This window comes from Ceratotherium simum, chromosome 21 (assembly GCF_057802395.1).
Source record: "Ceratotherium simum simum isolate JZ-2026a chromosome 21, ASM5780239v1, whole genome shotgun sequence".
Taxonomy (NCBI): Eukaryota; Metazoa; Chordata; class Mammalia; order Perissodactyla; family Rhinocerotidae; genus Ceratotherium; species Ceratotherium simum.
In genome coordinates, this window is record NC_141920.1 from 35,986,925 (window position 1) to 36,006,177 (window position 19,253).

The following is a 19,253-nucleotide window of genomic DNA, read 5'->3' on the forward strand; positions in this document are numbered from 1 at the left end:
GGACATAAATTCAATTTTCTGATTGACCCTAAACCAAAGGCACATGAAAAACTATGTAAAAAAATGCTCTGTCACAGTTTCACTAATTTATATCTACCCTAAGCTTGTTAAGCCCATTTTTACTTTAAAATTTATGTCACTTTATACCAAAGGTTAAAAATAAAATTTCAGTGAAGTGTCTCACAATTACATCTTTTGAAATTATTTCACACCATATATCTGAAGAGTGGAGTTGGCAGAATTAGAGCTTCAAGATTGTATTTATTTTAGGAAATTGTTTTCGGCAAAGGATGTTTAATTCCTGTCAGGTTTGATTAAGATAAACTAAGCATCACACACTGATAAAATGTTATTTTTAGAATCCTTGTCAATGGTTGTTATAGTCGGGTCAAACTAATAATATTTTGTCCTTGTTTTCCAATTCATCCTGTTTTGGACATGTTTGCTTGCTTATTTATTTTTTCCTGAAAATTCCACTGTGACGGTGTAAGGGATTATAAAATGACAGAGAGACAGGAAAGTAAGTTGAGGGGAAACAGTTGAGTTCTAACAAGTGTAAACAGCTGCCTGAGTCCAGAAGGGAGACACTGTTCTAGAGTTGTCAGTATCCTCTGAATGGACAGACCACGCTGCGGTAGAGTTCTGCCTTGAACATTACAGCTAGAGCTAAGATGCAGCTCATAGCCCTCCAGTGGTGCCTCTGTCTTGATCCTCTGACATAGACTCTATAGGGCCAGAATGGACCTGTGAGGTCAAACGGTGTTCCACCATCCTATTTCACTGATGATAACATTCAAGGTTAGTGTCCTTAATTTGTTCAAGGACTTCGGCTTTAATCAAACATCTTAAGCACAAAAAATCTTTGTGCATCCCAGTGTGACTCACATAACTTGGTGTTAAAGCAGGACGTCTTGTTTGCCTCCATTAAGCTTTACAGAACCCCTCAGATTTTGAAAACTGGTTAGAAAAAGAGGCAGATGTGGGAGACATTTTGTGAACATGCGGTCCATTAGTTTTATGGCTAGAGAACGGATACACACAATTGTATGGATGGCTAACTTGGTGAAGTCATGGGTGATGATAAACTGGGCTTGATAGTTTCAAGTCAATATTTGTCTGGTTTTTTTTTTTTATTATTGTGGCTTTTTATCTCAAGTGCAACAATTCTGAGAGTTGGAATAGCATGGTGTTATAACCACTACTTCAAGTTGAATGTTAGAAACAAGAGGAAATTTTTTAAATGCTAGAGTTTCTACTATGTTATGTTTTAAATTTGTTCTCTCAAATGACCTTTTTATTTCATTTACAATCATGCTAAAATGAAACTTTTTATCTTGTAACATTTTTAAGTATTAGGAAAACCTTTATACTCAATTGACTCTAAAGATCCATCTTTAATATTTAATAGATGTATCATAAGTACAAAAGGCATGATCTCATCAAACTCTCGATATTTGTCCATATATTTCCTTCTATACAACTTTGTCTTATTAATTTCCTCCTTCTAACCTCAGCATTTTCTTTTTTCTTTTTCTTTTTCTTTTTTTTTTTTTGTGAGGAAGATCAGCCCTGAGCTAACATCCATGCTAATTCTCCTCTTTTTGCTGAGGAAGACCGGCTCTGAGCTAACATCTATTGCCAATCCTCCTCCCTTTTTTTCCCCAAAGCCCCAGTAGATAGTTGTATGTCATAGTTGCACATCCTTCTAGTTGCTGTATGTGGGACACAGCTTCAGCATGGCCGGAGAAGCGGTGTGTCGGTGCGCGCCCGGGATCCGAACCTGGGCCGCCAGTGGCGGAGCACGTGCACTTAACCGCTAAGCCACAGGGCCGGCCCTAGCCTCAGCATTTTCAATATTCCTCTACCAATTCTTTAACCAAAAGAGAAATCATATTTCTACTCTTGCTTGTATGTCATTTTGACTATGGTTCAATATTCAGCATTTGTGCCTCTCTAAAGTATTCTCCTACATCATTGTTATTCATTTATCAAGAATTCCTTTTTTATTATGTTCTAGATTATTTCCGGTCAGTTTCTTTCTGATAAGAAAGTCGGGACTTACGTGGAAGTGGATATGTTTGGTTTGCCCGTGGACACAAGGAGGAAGGCATTCAAGACCAAGACATCACAAGGAAACGCTGTCAATCCTGTTTGGGAAGAAGAACCCATTGTCTTCAAAAAGGTTGGTCTTGTGTCCTTAACGTGAGACGTAACTGCATATTCCAGGTGTTTTATATTGAGAAAAAAATGGAATGAGGAATTATTTGCTGCTTAATTTGGGAATTTACCCACTTATAAAGCAGTAGGATTTTCAAAGCTGTCTTGAAAACTATTCAAGATCTCTGTGAATCACTTGGCTTTTTAGAATTGCATTGTAAATCAATTAATTCAAGTATACTTGGAAGATCAGGGAAACCTATAAATTTAACTCATATCCTCTCAAAATACAAGTGATAAATGATACGTTTGCGTTGTAACTCAAATGAGGTAGAGTGGGAAGTAAGGAATAATATGATAGCTGAGAGAAAGGCAGTCCATACTTCCTTTAAAAAGAATATTAATTAAACTCCCTAGAATCACTAGCCACTGGCAGCTGGTCATTCTATCTTGTCCGGATTCTGATAGGTTAAAACATTCACATTCAACTGGGCCTTGTCTCTGCCTTCACCAAAAAGCAAATCTTCACACATGGTTATCACACAAAAAAAGACAGCAAGTCCCGTAGAAATAGAGTAGACTTTCTTACCCACCCTTTGCTGTTATCTGGTCAAAATATCTACAAAGGCAGTCTTCTGCAAAGAGAATATCTGTGATGAAGGTTTCTGTGCTCCAGTTTTTTTTCATATGTTAATTGGATTTAATAATAGGGTCTACTTTAGAGGGTTATTATAAATATTCCCTAATAGATTGAAAACATTTAGAAAATTTCTGGCACATTGAAAATAGTCAATAAATGTTAGTTTGCTGTTGTTATCAAAAATCAATTTTTAAGGATACAGTTGGTCTCATGTTCTTGACATGGGATGTAACTATTTACTCCACATGTTTTACATTGAGGGAAAAAAATGAGCGATTATTTGTTGCCTAACTTGGGAATTTGCATATTTATAAAGCAATCACATTTTGAAAGCTATCCTGAAAGCTATTTTTTTTTGCTTTTGTTTTGAAAGTGTAAAAGCAATTTTCTTTGCAAATATAATAGTAAATGCTCAAATAGTGATGAGACCACTAACTGTGTTTGAACATAGAACTTTTGAGAATGTTCGTATCAAAAGAAAATAGTCTATGTATTGAGCAAATTCCTCATTAGGACAAGGTGAGAAAACATAGATGAAGCTGTCTCTCTGGTAATCCTTCTCCTTTTGGAAATCTAAATTATAGAGCAACAACTTAACTTTTTATCAATTAGCTAAGTAGAAACTTCTAGTTGGATTTAGGAAAGCAGGACCTGTTTGACTAATAGCTTTCTAATTCTTTCTTGGAGCTGCTCGTTCTTGTAACTACATGTATCCTTAACGTCCCTATAAGGTGGTTCTTCCTTCTCTGGCCTGTTTGAGGATAGCAGTTTATGAAGAAGGAGGCAAATTTATCGGTCACCGGATCTTGCCAGTACAAGCAATTCGGCCAGGTATGGATAGTGTGGTGAGAAACCTTTTATCCAAGTTGTAAAGAAAGCCATCACTGCCTTACGTGATTATTAAAGAGTGATTTAGGAAGCTATGTGCTGCTTTGTAATGTTTTTATGTAACAAGGACTATAAGATTATTCCTTTAAATCTGGCAGTTTCATGTTTTTGTGACATGTTATGGTATATTAATCAACTCTTTCCAAGATAATTAAGTGTAACAAACTATCTGAAAACTCAATGACTTATAAGTATTTTATCTTTATGCTCACAGGTCTGTGGGTTGGCAGAGTTTGGCTGGGCTCAGCCATGTAGCTGTGTTTCAGGCTGTGGGCTGGGGTTAGGTCTGTTCCTCTCATGCTCATTCAGGGGCCCCTGGCTGAAGGGGCAATGGCACCCACAGTGTGGACTTCCCATGACAGCCCACTGGAATGCATAAGAGCAAGCCTGACCCTGCGGGTGCATTTTAAGCTTCTGCCTGCACCACATTACTAACGTCCTGTTAGCCAAAGCAGAAGTATATGGCTAAGCCCCAAGTCAAGAAATCATGTTTAGGGGACAAATTTGAATCAATATTTCAATCTGTGCCATATGGTTTTTGTGGGGTTTTTTGTTGTTGTTTTGTTTTTTATTCAAGTATAGTTGACATACAATTTTATATTAATTTCAGGTGTACAACATAGTGATTTGATATCTACGTACATTATGAAATGATCACAAGTCCAGTAACCATCTGTCACTATACAAAGTTATTATAATATTATTGACTGTATTGCTTATGCTATGACATAATTGACATTATGTCCCTGTGACTTATTTATTTTATTACTGGAAGTTTGTACCTCTTAATCCCCTTCACTTATTTCCTCCAACCCCCCATGCCCCTCCCCTCTGATGACCAGCGGTTTGTTCTTTGTATCTGTGAGGAGAAGTATGTTTGTAGGGCCGGCCCTGTGGCTTGGTGGTTAAGTGCGCGTGCTGCAATGCTGGTGGCCCGGGTTCGGATCCCGGGTGCGCATCGAGGCACCACTTCTCCGGCCATCCTGAGGCCGAGTCCCACATACAGCAACTAGAAGGATGTGCAGCTATGACATACAACTATCTACTGGGGCTTTGGGGGGAAAAAATAAAATAAATAAAATCTTTAAAAAAAAAAAAAAAAAAAAAAAAAAAAAAAAAAGAAGTATGTTTGTATCTGTTTTGTTTTGTTTCTTTGTTTTGTATTTTAGATTCCACATATAAGTGAAATATACGATATTTGTCTTCCTATGTCTGACTTATTTCACTCAACATAATACACTCTAGGTCCATACATGTTGCAAATTACAAGATTTTATTCCTTTTTATGGCTTAGTAATATTCCATTGTGTGTGTGTATGTATATATATATATACATGTATGTATATATATATATACACCACATCTTCTTTATCCATTCATCTATTGATGGACACTTAGTTTGTTTCCATTATCTTGACTATTATAAATAATGCTGCAATGAACAGGAAGGTGCAAATATCTTTTAGAATTAGTGTTTTCATTTTCTTTGGATAAATATCCAGAAGTGGAATTGCTGGATTATGTGGTAGTTCTATTTTTAATTTTTTGAGGAACCTCCATACTGTTTTCCATAGTGGCTACACCAATTTACATTCCAACCAATAGTGCACAAGGGTTCCCTTTTCTCCACATCCTCGCCAACGCTTGTTATTTGTTGTCTTTTTGATAATATCCATTCTAACAGGTGTGAGGTGATATCTCTTTGTGGTTTTGATTTGCATTTCCTTGATGATTAGTGATGTTGAGCATCTTTTGATGTGTCTGTTGGCCATCTGTGTGTCTTCTTTGGAAAAATGTCTATTCAGGTCCTCTGCCCATTTTTTAATCAGATTGTTTGTTTTTTTGTATGTCAAAAATACTTCAATTGAGTTGTTGTGACATATGGTTTTGAATTCTCTTTTGTGGAAAGAAACATGGTTGGAAATCAAAAAAATTAGAATCAACGTTTTCCTGTCTGATAAGAAAAATAATACCTTATCACTCAAAACCATGTGATTAAAATGAGAAAGAAGTGACCTGTTTGTCATCCAAAGTCACCTAAAATAAACACTTGCATCACATAGATGTTCCTGTGTTATAAGTAACATTGTGAAGAAAATGTGATACACAGTATTATTGTCACCCTCCAGGCTATCACTACATCTCTCTGAGGAATGAGAGGAACCAGCCTCTGATGCTGCCAGCTGTCTTTGTCTACATAGAGGTGAAAGACTATGTCCCAGATACGTATGCAGGTAAACAACATAACTCAAAGGGATATTACCATCTGGGGTCATCCATATTTTTGTGGCTCAGTGAAAGGAAAACTGGACTAAACAAAGGCAGGAGATTCTGGTCTCAGAATCACCTCTATTTTTGTAGTATGTTTAGAGGTAAATTGCTCAAGCCTTTGTGGATAAATTTTAATTTAATTGAATTTAAGTACCAATAATGTTTTAAGCATATTTTTTCACTCTCAAGGGCCCAGCACTTCCTAACCCATGCTACCTGGAACCACAACAGTCTATCTAGGACTCTACAATGAATTTGCCTTCAGCCAGTTTTAGAACCGTGATCCTTTTCATCATTGGAACCCTAAGTTTAGAGGAATTAACTTATGACGATGTCAACCAGGAATCATAAATTTAAATGCTTAGAGTGCTAAGTGGCCTGGGTGTAAGATACTGAGGAGTGGTGGAGACTATGGCAAGCTTGAAGCACATGCCCCCTCCAAAGATGGTAGCTATAAATCACTCCAGCTAGCTAGTGCCAAGTGCAAATGGAACCCATATTGCCAAATCTTTGGGTTGTTCCAACAGTCTGGAGATTCGCCTTTTTATGTGAAATGTCTCCACTTATGAAACATCATTTGGGCCAAATAGGACAAGTGTGTGGGCCATTGCTAGAATGGAGGGGATCCTCAAAAAGAAACTAAAGACCCTGGAGTGTTGAGGCATCCTGAGCTGGAGCCTGTCCAGTTTGTCTCTCAGAGCTGACCTCATTTGAGTTCTCTCTTCTTGAGATTTCAGCAAAGAGTCCTGACTCTTGTCCATTTCAAAAATGTTGGATGGCTATTTGGGTAGGTGGAAGACTGGAAGATGGATGATGGGTGGATGGATAAGTGAGTAGATGGATGATGGGTGGATAGATGGGTGGATGGATGGTTGAGTGGATGGATGGATGGGTGGGTGGTGGAGGGTGGATAGTGGATAATCAATACCCCCAGGACCTTTGATCTAAAATGTCTCTTCCCTATTTAGACGTGATCGAAGCTTTGTCAAATCCAATCCGATATGTGAATCTGATGGAGCAGAGAGCTAAGCAACTGGCTGCTTTGACACTGGAAGATGAAGAAGAAGTGAAGAAAGAGGTGAGAGGGTGTTCTAATCTTATGCATGGAATTAAGCATGATTTCTACACCTAGTTGCTGGCTTTGCCTATGTAACATCACTCCTCAGGAGAAGAAAATAGCACATTGGAAAAACACTTTGATGGAGCTCAACGTCATCTCACAAAACATCTGGATGATTGAATTTTTCATATTTCATTCTCCTCTGGCATTCTGTGGCTACCACCAGCGTCTGTCTTATGTTGTGACTCCATTAAACAGTACAGAGCTTGCTGTTTGAGGTGAAAGTTTCTAGATGATTTCATGTTGTTTAAAGGTGATTAAGGCACTTGGAAAAGAAGATGATCATCAAGTCATTTAGTATTTTCCTTTGTCTTTAATTTGAAGTGCAAGATTTCCTAAAGTGCTTTTGTGATTTCTTGCAATACATAAAGTACTAAACACAATACCTGGTGTGTGGTATGGGCTATAAACCGTTTACTATTATTATTACATTGTATATTTACATATTATAATATATATTCCCAAAATAATTGGTATATTATTCTAAATTAGATGTCACAATGCAAAGAATAATTAAGGAAGGGCCTAGAAATATTAGAAGTGTAATTTGTGTAGATATAAATAAATTATTGCTAATAGCATTCTTCTCTAACTAGAAAACAGGAATCTCTTTAATCAACTGGATGTATTTTATTTTCTAAGAAACAGAAGGTCAAAGAAAGGATTTCAAGTAAAATTACATGTATTATCAATATTTAGAAACAATATTTTTTATGTCATCAACTTCTACCTATTTGTTAGCCAGGTTCTCCAAGGAGTAAGCACTCATTTGAAGAGAACATTTTAAGACATGACCAGTTTCAGCTTATGTGGTACAGCAACTGAGCTAAAAGTCTCATCATGGAACATTTTGGTGATGGTGCCTTAGAGAGACCATTTCTCTAACGATTGCAAAAAAGGTCATTCTAAGGAGTGGGGGACCGGGGGCCATTGAGATTGCCAGGGTCCTTTCAAATGTTGGTGTCATTTCAAAGCCTTTTCTTTGCTCCAGACATCACATATCAAAAAGCTATTTGCGGAATGCAATACCAATGGATATAAAAATACTGAAGTAGACTTTTTGGTCAACTTTATTTTTGTTTCTCCTCTAAAAATGGTGATCAGAAAGGGTTTTTAGTAAATGTACAATGTTGGATAAACTTAGAGAATATTTGGACGTTTTCAGTTTTAGAAATAATTTAAGAGGCATCGAATCACACAGATTCCATATGTTCTAACAGAGAAAATACAACTTTTTTCCTTTGAAATGTCTAAACTCTTAACTGACCTCATTTTTGAAACTTGAGAAAAAAATAATTTGCCCTTCCCATGTAATGCTAGGAAAGAAAAGTCATTTCACACCTTTGAACACCAGTGCGCCCTTTGTCTTGTCTTACAATAACGTAAGTTTGTTTGAATGAGGCCACTGAAAATAAGTAGCTGTGGTTTTCTCAAAAGAAAATTTGATCTAGGACATGGCAGGCACTGGAGACACTATTTTAGCAGCAAAGACTTTTTTAGTATAATCCTTTTAACGTGGTAGTTATAAAGGTCATTCCTATTTGAAAATTAAAGACTTCATTGGACTGCAAAATATTCCCAGATTTGTAATAGTCTAATAAGTTATCCTCTTAGAATAATTTTCAAACCAAATAAGTAGGGAAGTTGAAAATTCCCCCATGCTTTGAACAATAGATGTTTGTTTCAGATCATGTGAAAAGATATATATTTCTAACATATATCTATATCTATATGTACATATACACACATTGTATATATAGTACTAAGGTACTATGTAAGCTTCATAGATAGATAGATAGATAGATGGATAGATAGATAGATGGATAGATAGATAGATAGATGGATAGATAGATAGATGGATAGATAGATAGATGGATAGATAGATAGATGGATAGATAGATGGATGGATAGATAGATGGATGGATAGATAGATGGATGGATAGATAGATGGATGGATAGATAGATGGATAGATAGATAGATAGATAGATAGATAGATAGATAGATAGATAGATAGATAGATAGATAGATAGATAGATAGATAGATAGATGGATAGATAGATGGATGGATGGATAGATAGATGGATGGATAGATAGATGGATGGATAGATAGATGGATGGATGGATAGATGGATGGATGGATAGATGGATGGATGGATAGATGGATGGATGGATAGATGGATGGATGGATAGATAGATGGATGGATAGATGGATGGATGGATAGATGGATGGATGGATGGATGGATGGATGGATGGATGGATGGATGGATGGATGGATGGATAGATGGATGGATGGATAGATGGATGGATGGATAGATGGATAGATGGATGGATAGATGGATGGATAGATAGATGGATGGATAGATAGATGGATGGATAGATAGATGGATGGATAGATAGATGGATGGATAGATAGATAGATGGATAGATAGATAGATGGATAGATAGATAGATAGATTTGGGAGTTAAGGAACAATAGAGATTTGAGTTGCTGGATTTATTTTGTCTTTTTAAAGTCATCGTTTAGGGTGGTGGGTTAGTAAAGTTGCCTAATCTGAATTGTAACAAAGGCTTTATAATATTTATAGGTATTTGTCTAAAATAAAAGTTCATATAAAAAATTTTAAAACACAATAAACAAAAGAAACGAAAAAGCTCCTCAGTGATCTTGAAGACGCTGTTAACAATTTTGGCCTATGTCCTTCTAGCATGTTTTCTCTATAGGTATATTTTTCTTTACAAAAATTCTTAATTTTTAAAAATATTTCACAGCCCCAATACTTTAATGTGGTTATAGAAATACCCAATGAGACATCAGTGACACTTTTTATTTTCTATTTTTAAAATACACCTGGAAAGAGAAAAAAATAAATATCTAACATATTGATTACAAAATATTATGTGATATCACCAGCATCCAAATGCAGTATTTGAACATGACTTGTTTTAGCATGTCAAAGAGGGCAGAAACATTCTACTGAGGGCTTACCATGTAGCTGGCACTTTTCTAAGCCCTTTAGTGTATTAACACACTTAAGTCTTAAAACATCCGTATGTCTTAATTACTATTACTATTCCCATTTAACAGATGAGGAAACTGAGGCTCTGAGAGGTTAAATCCCTCGTCCTCTGCCATGCAACTAATGAGGAGCAGAGTTGGGATTGAAATCCATGCAATCCGGCTCAAGTACTCGTGTTCTACACCAGCACTTACAGAAGTTTAATGTGCAGACCAGGGCATCATAAAATACGGATCCTGATTCAGTGGGTCTGGGATGGGGCCTGAGGCTCAGCATCTCTAATGAGCCCTAGGTGATGGGATAATTCTGTTCCATGGAGCACACATTGAGTACCAAGGGTCTACGCTACACCACATTGCACTACCTCAATAACAAAACTGTAATTTTCTAGTAACATTTAACTAGGACTAGCCCTTCATTCATCTTTCTGTCCTCTATGGCAGGTTACCTGGATGACTGAGCACAGAATATAAGACTTTTACCTTAAATAGTAACATCCTTTGAATTGAATTTTTTGTTGAATCAAATGTCAAGATTTCTCCCTTTAAATCACTTGGATGTTATCAGAACTTGTTCTCCAATAAGTTAGGTTTATATATGTAGGTTTTATTTGATTAGTTTGTACACTGACTGGCCAAAATACATATCCCCCCAACCCAAAATTTCCAAGATACAAAGGCTGCATTCATTCAAGGCCAAAATTTCTTTCTCAAGAGTTCCCTCTATCATCTATGTATGAGTATGTAACCGCAGGTGAGTGAGTGGCCTTCACATCATTTTGCTGTTGAAAAGGGAGAGTTGTTCGGTAATACTAAAATTTTATTTATTCCAGGAGGCCTACTTTTCAAGTTGTCAGACTCATGTTCTTATAAATGAGCTGAAATTTATCTAAAATAGTTTGCAAATATTTACTAATTCAGTGTGTGGCACCATAGGCATCTTCAATGGGATTTACTTATCTGAAAAGAAGAAGTTCCCATGGTCTGGTGTGAATTTCACCAGTAAAATAACCCAATGGCAAAAAAATCCAAAGTGGTACTCTCATGAGGTTACAGTGTTTAATTCAATAAGGCCTTGAGTGTCATTTAATTTTTCCAAGACAGAAGCCTGAAACGTTATCCACAGCTCAAGAACTTGGTGATAAAATCAAAGATGAGGTTTACTGGTCAATTTGGATTCTCTTTGAATGAAAATCTTCCCCCTCAAATAATAAATTAGCAAAATACCAACTTATAGAAACAATAGTTTCTCAAAATCCCTGAACATCCAATAAAGTAGGAAGAGAAAGTTTGCCTTTTAGGAGATAGCCTTTAGATAATGACACTGTCACTTTCATTTCTGTATGGCTTTGGAGTTCACAAGGCACTCTCATTGGATGCCCTGGATAAAACTGGGCCCTAACTAGGACCAACATAATCATCCTCATTTTCAGAAGAGGAACAGGTGCTTATAATGATAGAATGACTTGCCTAATATCAATGGTCGATAAACGGAAGAACTAGGATCTTCTTAAATGAGATCCCAAGAGAAGACCATATATTCACTTGAGTTGACACTACTCGATGACGAGTTCAATTCAACTGCTTTTGCAAACCTCCTCCATTACAATTTTTAAAATTTCAATGGATTATAATGAGGGGCTTTGGGTTCATTTGCCTAAAACGGCAGTGAATCCAGAAACTTGAATATTATAATCCACGCCATATCTAATACCATAGGGATTATGAAAGTGTGACTCTCAATGACAGGTTTAGAGCAGGGCTTCTCAAATGGTAATGTGCATACAGATCACCCAGGGATCTTGTTACAGTGCAGACTCAGATGTAACAGGTCTGGAGCAGGGCACGAAATTCTGCATTTCTGACAAGCTTCCAGGTGATGCTGATGCTGCTGGCCTACTGACTATATTTTGAGCAGCAAGGCTCCCAAACTTTAGCATGTAGAGTAGTCCCGCCTTATCCATGGTTTTGCTTTCCGCGGTTTCGGTTACCCGCGGTCAATTGAGGACATCATCTGCTCCTGACATCCAACCATCAACATCGCTTAATGATGGGAATATGTTCTGAGAAATGCGTCGTTAGGCAATTCATCGTTGTGCGAACATCATAGAGTGTACTTCCACAAACCCAGACAAAACAGCCTACTACACACCTAGGCTGTATGGTACTAGTCTTATGGGACCACTGTCATATATGTGGTCCGTCATTGACTAAAACATCATCATGCCATGTATGACTGTATATTGTTATAATTGTTCTATTATTAGTTATTGTTGTTAATAACAGTTATAAATTACTGTGCCTAATTTATAAATTAAACTTTATCATAGGTATGTATGTATAGGAAAAAACATAGTATATATAGGTTTTGGTACTATCTGTCATTACAGGCTTCCACTGTGAATGTTGAAATGTATTGCCCAGGAGATAATGGGGTTCTACTGTATCAGAATCACCTAGATGGCTTCTTAAAGCACAGATTGCTGCACCCTCCCATCCCCAGAGTTTCTGATTCAGAAGGTCTGGGGCGGACACAAGAATTGCATTTCTAACAAGTTTGTAGTGATGCTGACGCTGCTGGTCCAGGGACCACACATTGAGAACCATTACTTTGGAGCCCTACATCTGTCTCTCACAAGGATATGACTCTACCCAGATGAAAGCCATTAATTCCATCCACTCTAAAATGTCAGCTTAATCACAGAAACCTGGGAAGGGCTCCAAGAGAAACTCTCTTCTCTGGGAATTGTCCAGAATCTGTTCTGTGAGTGATTGGCCATAGTCTTTGCCAAAAGATTTGGCTTAATTAATTTGAAAGATACATTCCCACAAGATGAATGTAAAGAGTGGTCAATATATGTTCTCTTTAAACGATGAATCCATGATTTCTACCTACCTGCAAAGAGTTTATTTCTGCTGATTTCTTTGCAGACTGTATCAAAATATTTCTAATAAATTAAAGTTGGTAGGAATGGTAACATATGTAACACATATATAAAATAGTCAGCAGAGCTATGTCCTTTTATACTTTAATCTCTTTCTAAATAAATGGCTGCAATTATGAATCAAATGCAGATTCTCTAACTACAGACCACAGAAAGAGCAGCATCTTCATTCTTTTCATTCATTGATTCATTCATTCAAAAAATATTTTTCTTGGGGTGGGCCCAGTGGTGTAGCGATTAAGTGCGTGCGCTCCACTGTGGCAGCCCGGGGTTCACAGGTTCAGATCCTGGGTGTGCACTGACGCACCGCTTGTCAAGCCATGCTGTGGTGGCATCACATATAAAGTGGAGGAAAATGGGCACAGATGTTAGCTCAGGGCCAATCTTCCTCAGCAAAAAAGAGGAGGATTGGCATCGGATGTTAGCTCAGGGCTGAACTTCCTCACACAAAAAAATATTTTTCTTATTTTAGCAAAACATTAGGTGGTTCTTTAGTTTCAGGACTTTGTCATTAATAGTATATCTATTGATTATACCTGAGCAAAATGGAAACAAAATGTGGATTTATTCATTCATTCATTCAATAAATGGTTTTTAACACAACTGTGTCAGTCACCATGCTGAATATTATATATATAATGATGAGAAAAATCAGATGCTCTCATAGGCTTTACAGTTGGGAGGAAGAGACTGACATTAATAAAAAATTCACACATAAACTTGCGGCTGTCATTAATGTTTCGACAATGAGATATGTAAATACTGATGATTTCTTTCCGGTATAATACAGCCGTGCTGTGTCAAGGATCAATTGGATCCATGTTCCAGTTAATGTTGGAAGAGCACGCTGGGTATTAATTGTAATAAAAGCTCAAATCACTTTACTTGGTAAGTGTTAATCAAGAAGCTTTAAAAACGGAAGTCAACAGATGAATTTATTCAGCTCCTTAAGGCTGATTTTTCCTTCTGACTCATCGTGGTAGACTCTTCACAATATAGGAGTTTTCCCATATTTTATTATGAAAAGTTTCACACACACAAACATTGAAAGAATTGTACAGTGAACACCCAGATATCAATCACCTGGATCTCACAAATGAAACTTTGATGCATTTACTTTCTCACATATATATCCATCTATCCATCCCTCCATCCATTCATTATTCCACCTTATTTTTTGATGTATTTCAAAGTAGGTTGCAAATACTAGTGTACTTCATCCCTAAATGCTTGAGAACACATACGTCAGGATATAGTTTTTAGAAATGATTCTGAAGTTCTTAAAAATGTGGGGCAGATACATTATCTTATTTCATTCATCTAAGAGAAATTTAAGGTATCAGAGAAATTTAAGGTATCAGTTGTACACGAGTGTGAGGAAGCTCTTTCTTGAGGGAAAGGCTAGCTCTGACAAAGCCACACCCACTGCCCACATTTGTCCTGAGTGGACTGGATTTCTGCATGATAAAATTGTGAGTCTTGCCCTTAAATATTCTGCAAAAATAATGACACAGGCCAGCTGATATCCAAATCAAGTTGCTGTCATCCTACAACTACGTGGAGGAGACTGCCCTTTCTAGATGTCTTAGTCAGGGACAGCATGACCCAACACCTCTGATAACTCAGTCACACGTTTGGTGTTTGGAGGACCCTTTACTTACCATATTAACCATTCAAAGAAACTCCCCAAATCCCAGTTCTCTATTGCTTAGTCATCAGATCCAAATTTTCAATGCCCAGTATGGAAATCTTTTCAATTAGTGTACCAAATGACATCTCTTCCTTCTATAAAACTTGTAAAAATGTCCTTTCCCGTTATCCTCTTACTGGTACATTTGTATTATATATTATATTTTCAAGGAACTTCTATTCATTTTGGCAATAGGAAGGGTATAAATATTATTTTTTATAAAATCTTGGCTTTGAAAGCCACTTCCATGTTTTGAAGGAAAAAATATTGTAATGCTTTCATCTGGCCACTAGAGGGCACAGACCGCCTTCTGTTGTGGTTCATTCCGCACATTTTTCTCTACCCCGCTAAGCAAAATGTAGTGAAACGAAAGTACTAGCTTCTGAACTTTCTTTCCTTGAAAATTGTTTAAGTGGATCCGAAGAGTCTCCATTAAGTTGAGAAAACGGACATTTCTAGTTCTTTACTGTTGCGTTAAATCTAGTCCACTTAGCTCGTTTTTCCATCATTTCTGTTATCTGCCTGTTAACGTCCGGTGCGAATGGCGCTCCCCTGTGGTTCTGCGATGCAGGCCACCCTGCCTAGAGACATCTCCGGGTGTGACCCCTGGACTAAGCATTTCTCCAAAGCTAACCTTAAAATTCAGCGCCAAGCTTTGGTGATCTCTTTATCCTCAGTTGTAACTAGAAAGTGTCGGCCTTTATGTTTACTCAACATTTATCTCCTTTTAAAAAAAATCTTTGAATTTATACGTTTGTCAGTTTCTGGAATGTATGGACTTTGTCTTACATATCCTTGATAAGCAGAGATTTATTTTTCCTTCATCTTGACTCAAGTTGACGATTGAACTTGGTTTCCCAAGGGCATACAGCTACATGGAACGTCTGCAAATCTGATACACAGCAAAATTAAGTTTGCTGGATTCACTTTGAATACACCCCCAGCCTGATACCCCCAAGACGCTAATTCTAGTTGCCAAAAAGAAGCCACACATTATTGCCTTCATAGAAGCTGGCTTTCCATCACCTCCATTCTTTCCTCCATTAAAATTTTCTTTCTCTCTATCTTTCTCCAGAGGGCTAATTTCAGCCAGCTGTCACATTGGGAAGAATCTTATTCATCCCCCACATGGTTCCAGAAACCTGCCTGGTTATAAATGGGGAAGAGCAGATGCCCATGGAACAGGGGCTCCTTCCTTCCCTGTTTCCAAAGCAGCTGAGTTGGGTGACCACAGGCACCTCCTTCCACTGGGAGACTGAGAAGCTTTACCCCACTGTATTTAAGCCAGAGGATCAGACCCAATGGATGACTTTGCAATGACCCAGTGCTCTTTCCAACATTCCCTTTACTTCCGTCCTTGCTGTGCAATGTAAATGCATTTCCTTTATGAATTTTGTGGCCCAACATCTATGCTATTTCATTCTTCTCGAGTGCCTCCACAAACCCTAATGCCTACAGGAGTGAGGCGGGTAAAGCCTAAATGAGTAGATGGGGACCAGTCCTAAAAGGGGCAGAAACCATTCCATTCTAGTCCAAAGTGAGAATACAGGCCCAGTGGTGCCCAACCTAATTTTTCAAGAGAAGCAACAAATCCATTTTATTAATGTAAAATCTCCTTAATTTAAAAATTTGGCCACATTGGGTGAGCCAAAGAAAGCATTTGCACAAACTCAATTTGGGCCCTAAGCCTCCAGTTTGCAATTTTTTGATGAACAAAACACACTCAATCCCTCCCCTTGATATCATGATTTTCGGGAGAATTTTCCCGATGGATGTAACTAAATAACGCGACCGTAGCAGTACTTATCCATCCGAAGTAGCCATTTTTCAAAAGACAGTTCTCATAGTGAGTTATCTAGGCACCTAGGTTACTGGTTTAGGTTCCTGCCTCCCCAGCTTGCTTTCCGGCCACAGGTCCCAGGGTTCATCTCTTCCACCTTGATACCACCAGCACCGAGCAGGCCGTGGGAGACAACCAGGGATTATTTGTGGAATTCACCTAAATTCTGTTGATTTTGTATTTTATTATATTTGTAAATTCTGCCATCCCTTAAGGCAATTTTGGAACTCATGTTTTAAAGATGCTTTGGGGAACAAATGGAAAGCTACTTGTGCCAATCAGTGTCATTATTTTCACTCATCTTACTTTTTATAAAAATGTTATCATAGGACACTCTGCTGTCTGTAACTACATGACAAAATGTCACAGCGTTGGGCTTCAAATGACTACTGACTATTTCCTTATATATATTTTTTAATGTACTACAAAGTGGAACACTGGGATAGCCTCATTGTCAGTAAAATCTGCCATGGACCCAAAAGGCTATTCTAAGAAAAGGGTTGCAGAGCATTTAGAACATTGAAAAGCATCATTGAAATCGTACATAATTAGAGGCAATTATTTTATAAAGATCAACATTTATTCAACAGGCATTTATTAAATATTTACTCTGTACAGGGCACAGTGGTCTAGCTGCTTGAGGGGATGGAGTAGAGATTTCCTAAGTTTGAATGCATTTATTATTATTATTCATTGGTAGTGTTGTACAAGCTTAAATGTTTTATTTATTTATTTGACACACACGTATTTATTCTGTGCCAGGCACTATTCTAAGCACTTTAAAAATATTTACCAATTTGATCCTCTGAACAACCTTACAATATAGATAATATTATGATCCCCAGTACATACATATTCCCATCTATAAAGATGAGGAAACTGAGACACAGAGAGTTAAGTGATTTGCCCAACATCACGCTGCTAATAAGTGGCAGGGCCAGAATTTAAACCCAGGCAAGTCTGGCTCCAAAATCTGTGCTTGTAGCCACCATATCAATTAGCTACTGCTGCATAACAAACAGCCCCCAAATTTAGTGGCTTCCAACATCAACTGCTTATTTTTCATGAGTCATTTGGTCAGGGGGCCAGTTCTGCTGGTGTGGACCATGCTCAGCTCATCCTAGCTGGGCACACTCATGTGCGTGAAGGCTGGCTGGTCTAGGACATGCTTGCCTAGATGATGACTCAACTCTCCTCCACATGATCTCTCAGCCTCGATGGCTGTAACAGGGGTCTGAGAAAGAGGACAAATTCACAAGTGCATTTTCAATCCTCTGCTTGCATCGAGTTTGCTACTCTCTCACTTGACCAAAGCAAATCACATGTTCAGCTCCAAAGTGTGGGAGGCACTGCCAAGGGACATGGACATAGGAAGGGGTAAAAATTGAGGCCTTTAATACAATTAACCTACCACAATCGTGGTTCAACACCATGCTATTTTTATCCTGCTTTCTAAAGAATTACATATTTGGTGTTTCAGACTCCAGATGAGTTGGGAAAATGCTGTCACATGTAGCCCTATTGGCTTAGCAAGGTAATAAAAGAATGGCAAGAAATGTGGAAAATGAAAGGGTGTTTATGATTTTAGGCTGATCCTGGGGAAACACCGTCAGAGGCTCCGAGTGAAGCCAGGACGACTCCAGCAGAAAACGGAGTGAATCACACTACATCCCTGACCCCTAAACCACCCTCCCAGGCTCACCACAGCCAACCGGCTCCAGGTAAACCCTCTGAAGAGAGAACTGTACATGACTACGAGCCTGCAGTTCATCCGGGCCCCTGAAGGAGGTAGCATGATTCAGTTAGCTGAGGCATCAAGTGAGCAAAGATGCATGGACTTAGGAGGAGCTCCCAAAATGTGTGGTGAATGAATGAATGAATGAATGAATGCCAAGGGAGACTCATAAGTGCTCATCTGGCTCTGTTAATAACTTATGAAGCCACAACAAAGCATCACCCAGATTTCCCATGTCTTTAATGTGGATTATGATCCATCTGCTGGCAGGGTTTGTGAAGAGTTCTTCAAGTATCTTATAAACAGCTATGCTTTAGAAGCACATTCTTAGTACTATCTCACTAAATTAAGTCTCTGCCAAAAAATTCCTTTCCATCTCTCTCCAGCTTACTTTTCAGTACCCTTGCAAGTCTGCCATGTGCTGAGCACTCTGCTAAGCCCTTCATGTGGATTATCTCATTTCACCCTCATACCAAGGCTATGCGAGTTGATTCTATTATTGTCCCCATCGTGCAGAAGAATAAACTGCAGTTCTGAGATGATAATGTACTTCTTGAGGGCCACATAGCTAGTGAACAGTGAAGGCAGGACCAACATAGTTCTCTAGGATCCTAAAATTCTTGTTTTTAGCTTCTTTACTCCTATCAAAGCTACACCAATGTCTCACTTTTCAGAAAAATCCTTTCATTTCTGTGCAGCTAACTTTGATCTTTAATCGAAGACTGCTTTTGGTAATTATCTCTTGAATGCATGTCCTCTTTCCCCAATAGATAGTACGCTTCCTGGGATAGGCTTCAGTTTGATGCTTCCTTTGCACAGAGCTGGGGAATAGCATAGACTTGATAACTTTTTGTTAAATTGGTTAATAAAGTAAATAAAAAGGAAAAAGATTTCTCTTGGGGCAGAGTGAGATTTTGAAAAGAACAATTCGTATTAAATTTGTATCTGA

At 37.9% G+C, this 19,253-nt stretch overlaps 1 protein-coding gene across 2 annotated transcripts in view; it reads left to right on the plus strand.

Annotated features, from left to right (window-relative positions):
• PLCB1 (phospholipase C beta 1) overlaps positions 1–19,253 on the plus strand; it is a 684,700-nt gene that overhangs the window by 561,012 nt on the left and 104,435 nt on the right. For both annotated transcript variants that reach the window (XM_004433764.3, XM_004433765.3), the window contains exons 20-24: positions 2,018–2,182; positions 3,529–3,628; positions 5,815–5,919; positions 6,925–7,034; positions 18,158–18,290. In XM_004433764.3, coding sequence (XP_004433821.1) covers positions 2,018–2,182; positions 3,529–3,628; positions 5,815–5,919; positions 6,925–7,034; positions 18,158–18,290 — 613 coding nt within the window. The remainder of the gene's footprint in view (positions 1–2,017; positions 2,183–3,528; positions 3,629–5,814; positions 5,920–6,924; positions 7,035–18,157; positions 18,291–19,253) is intronic.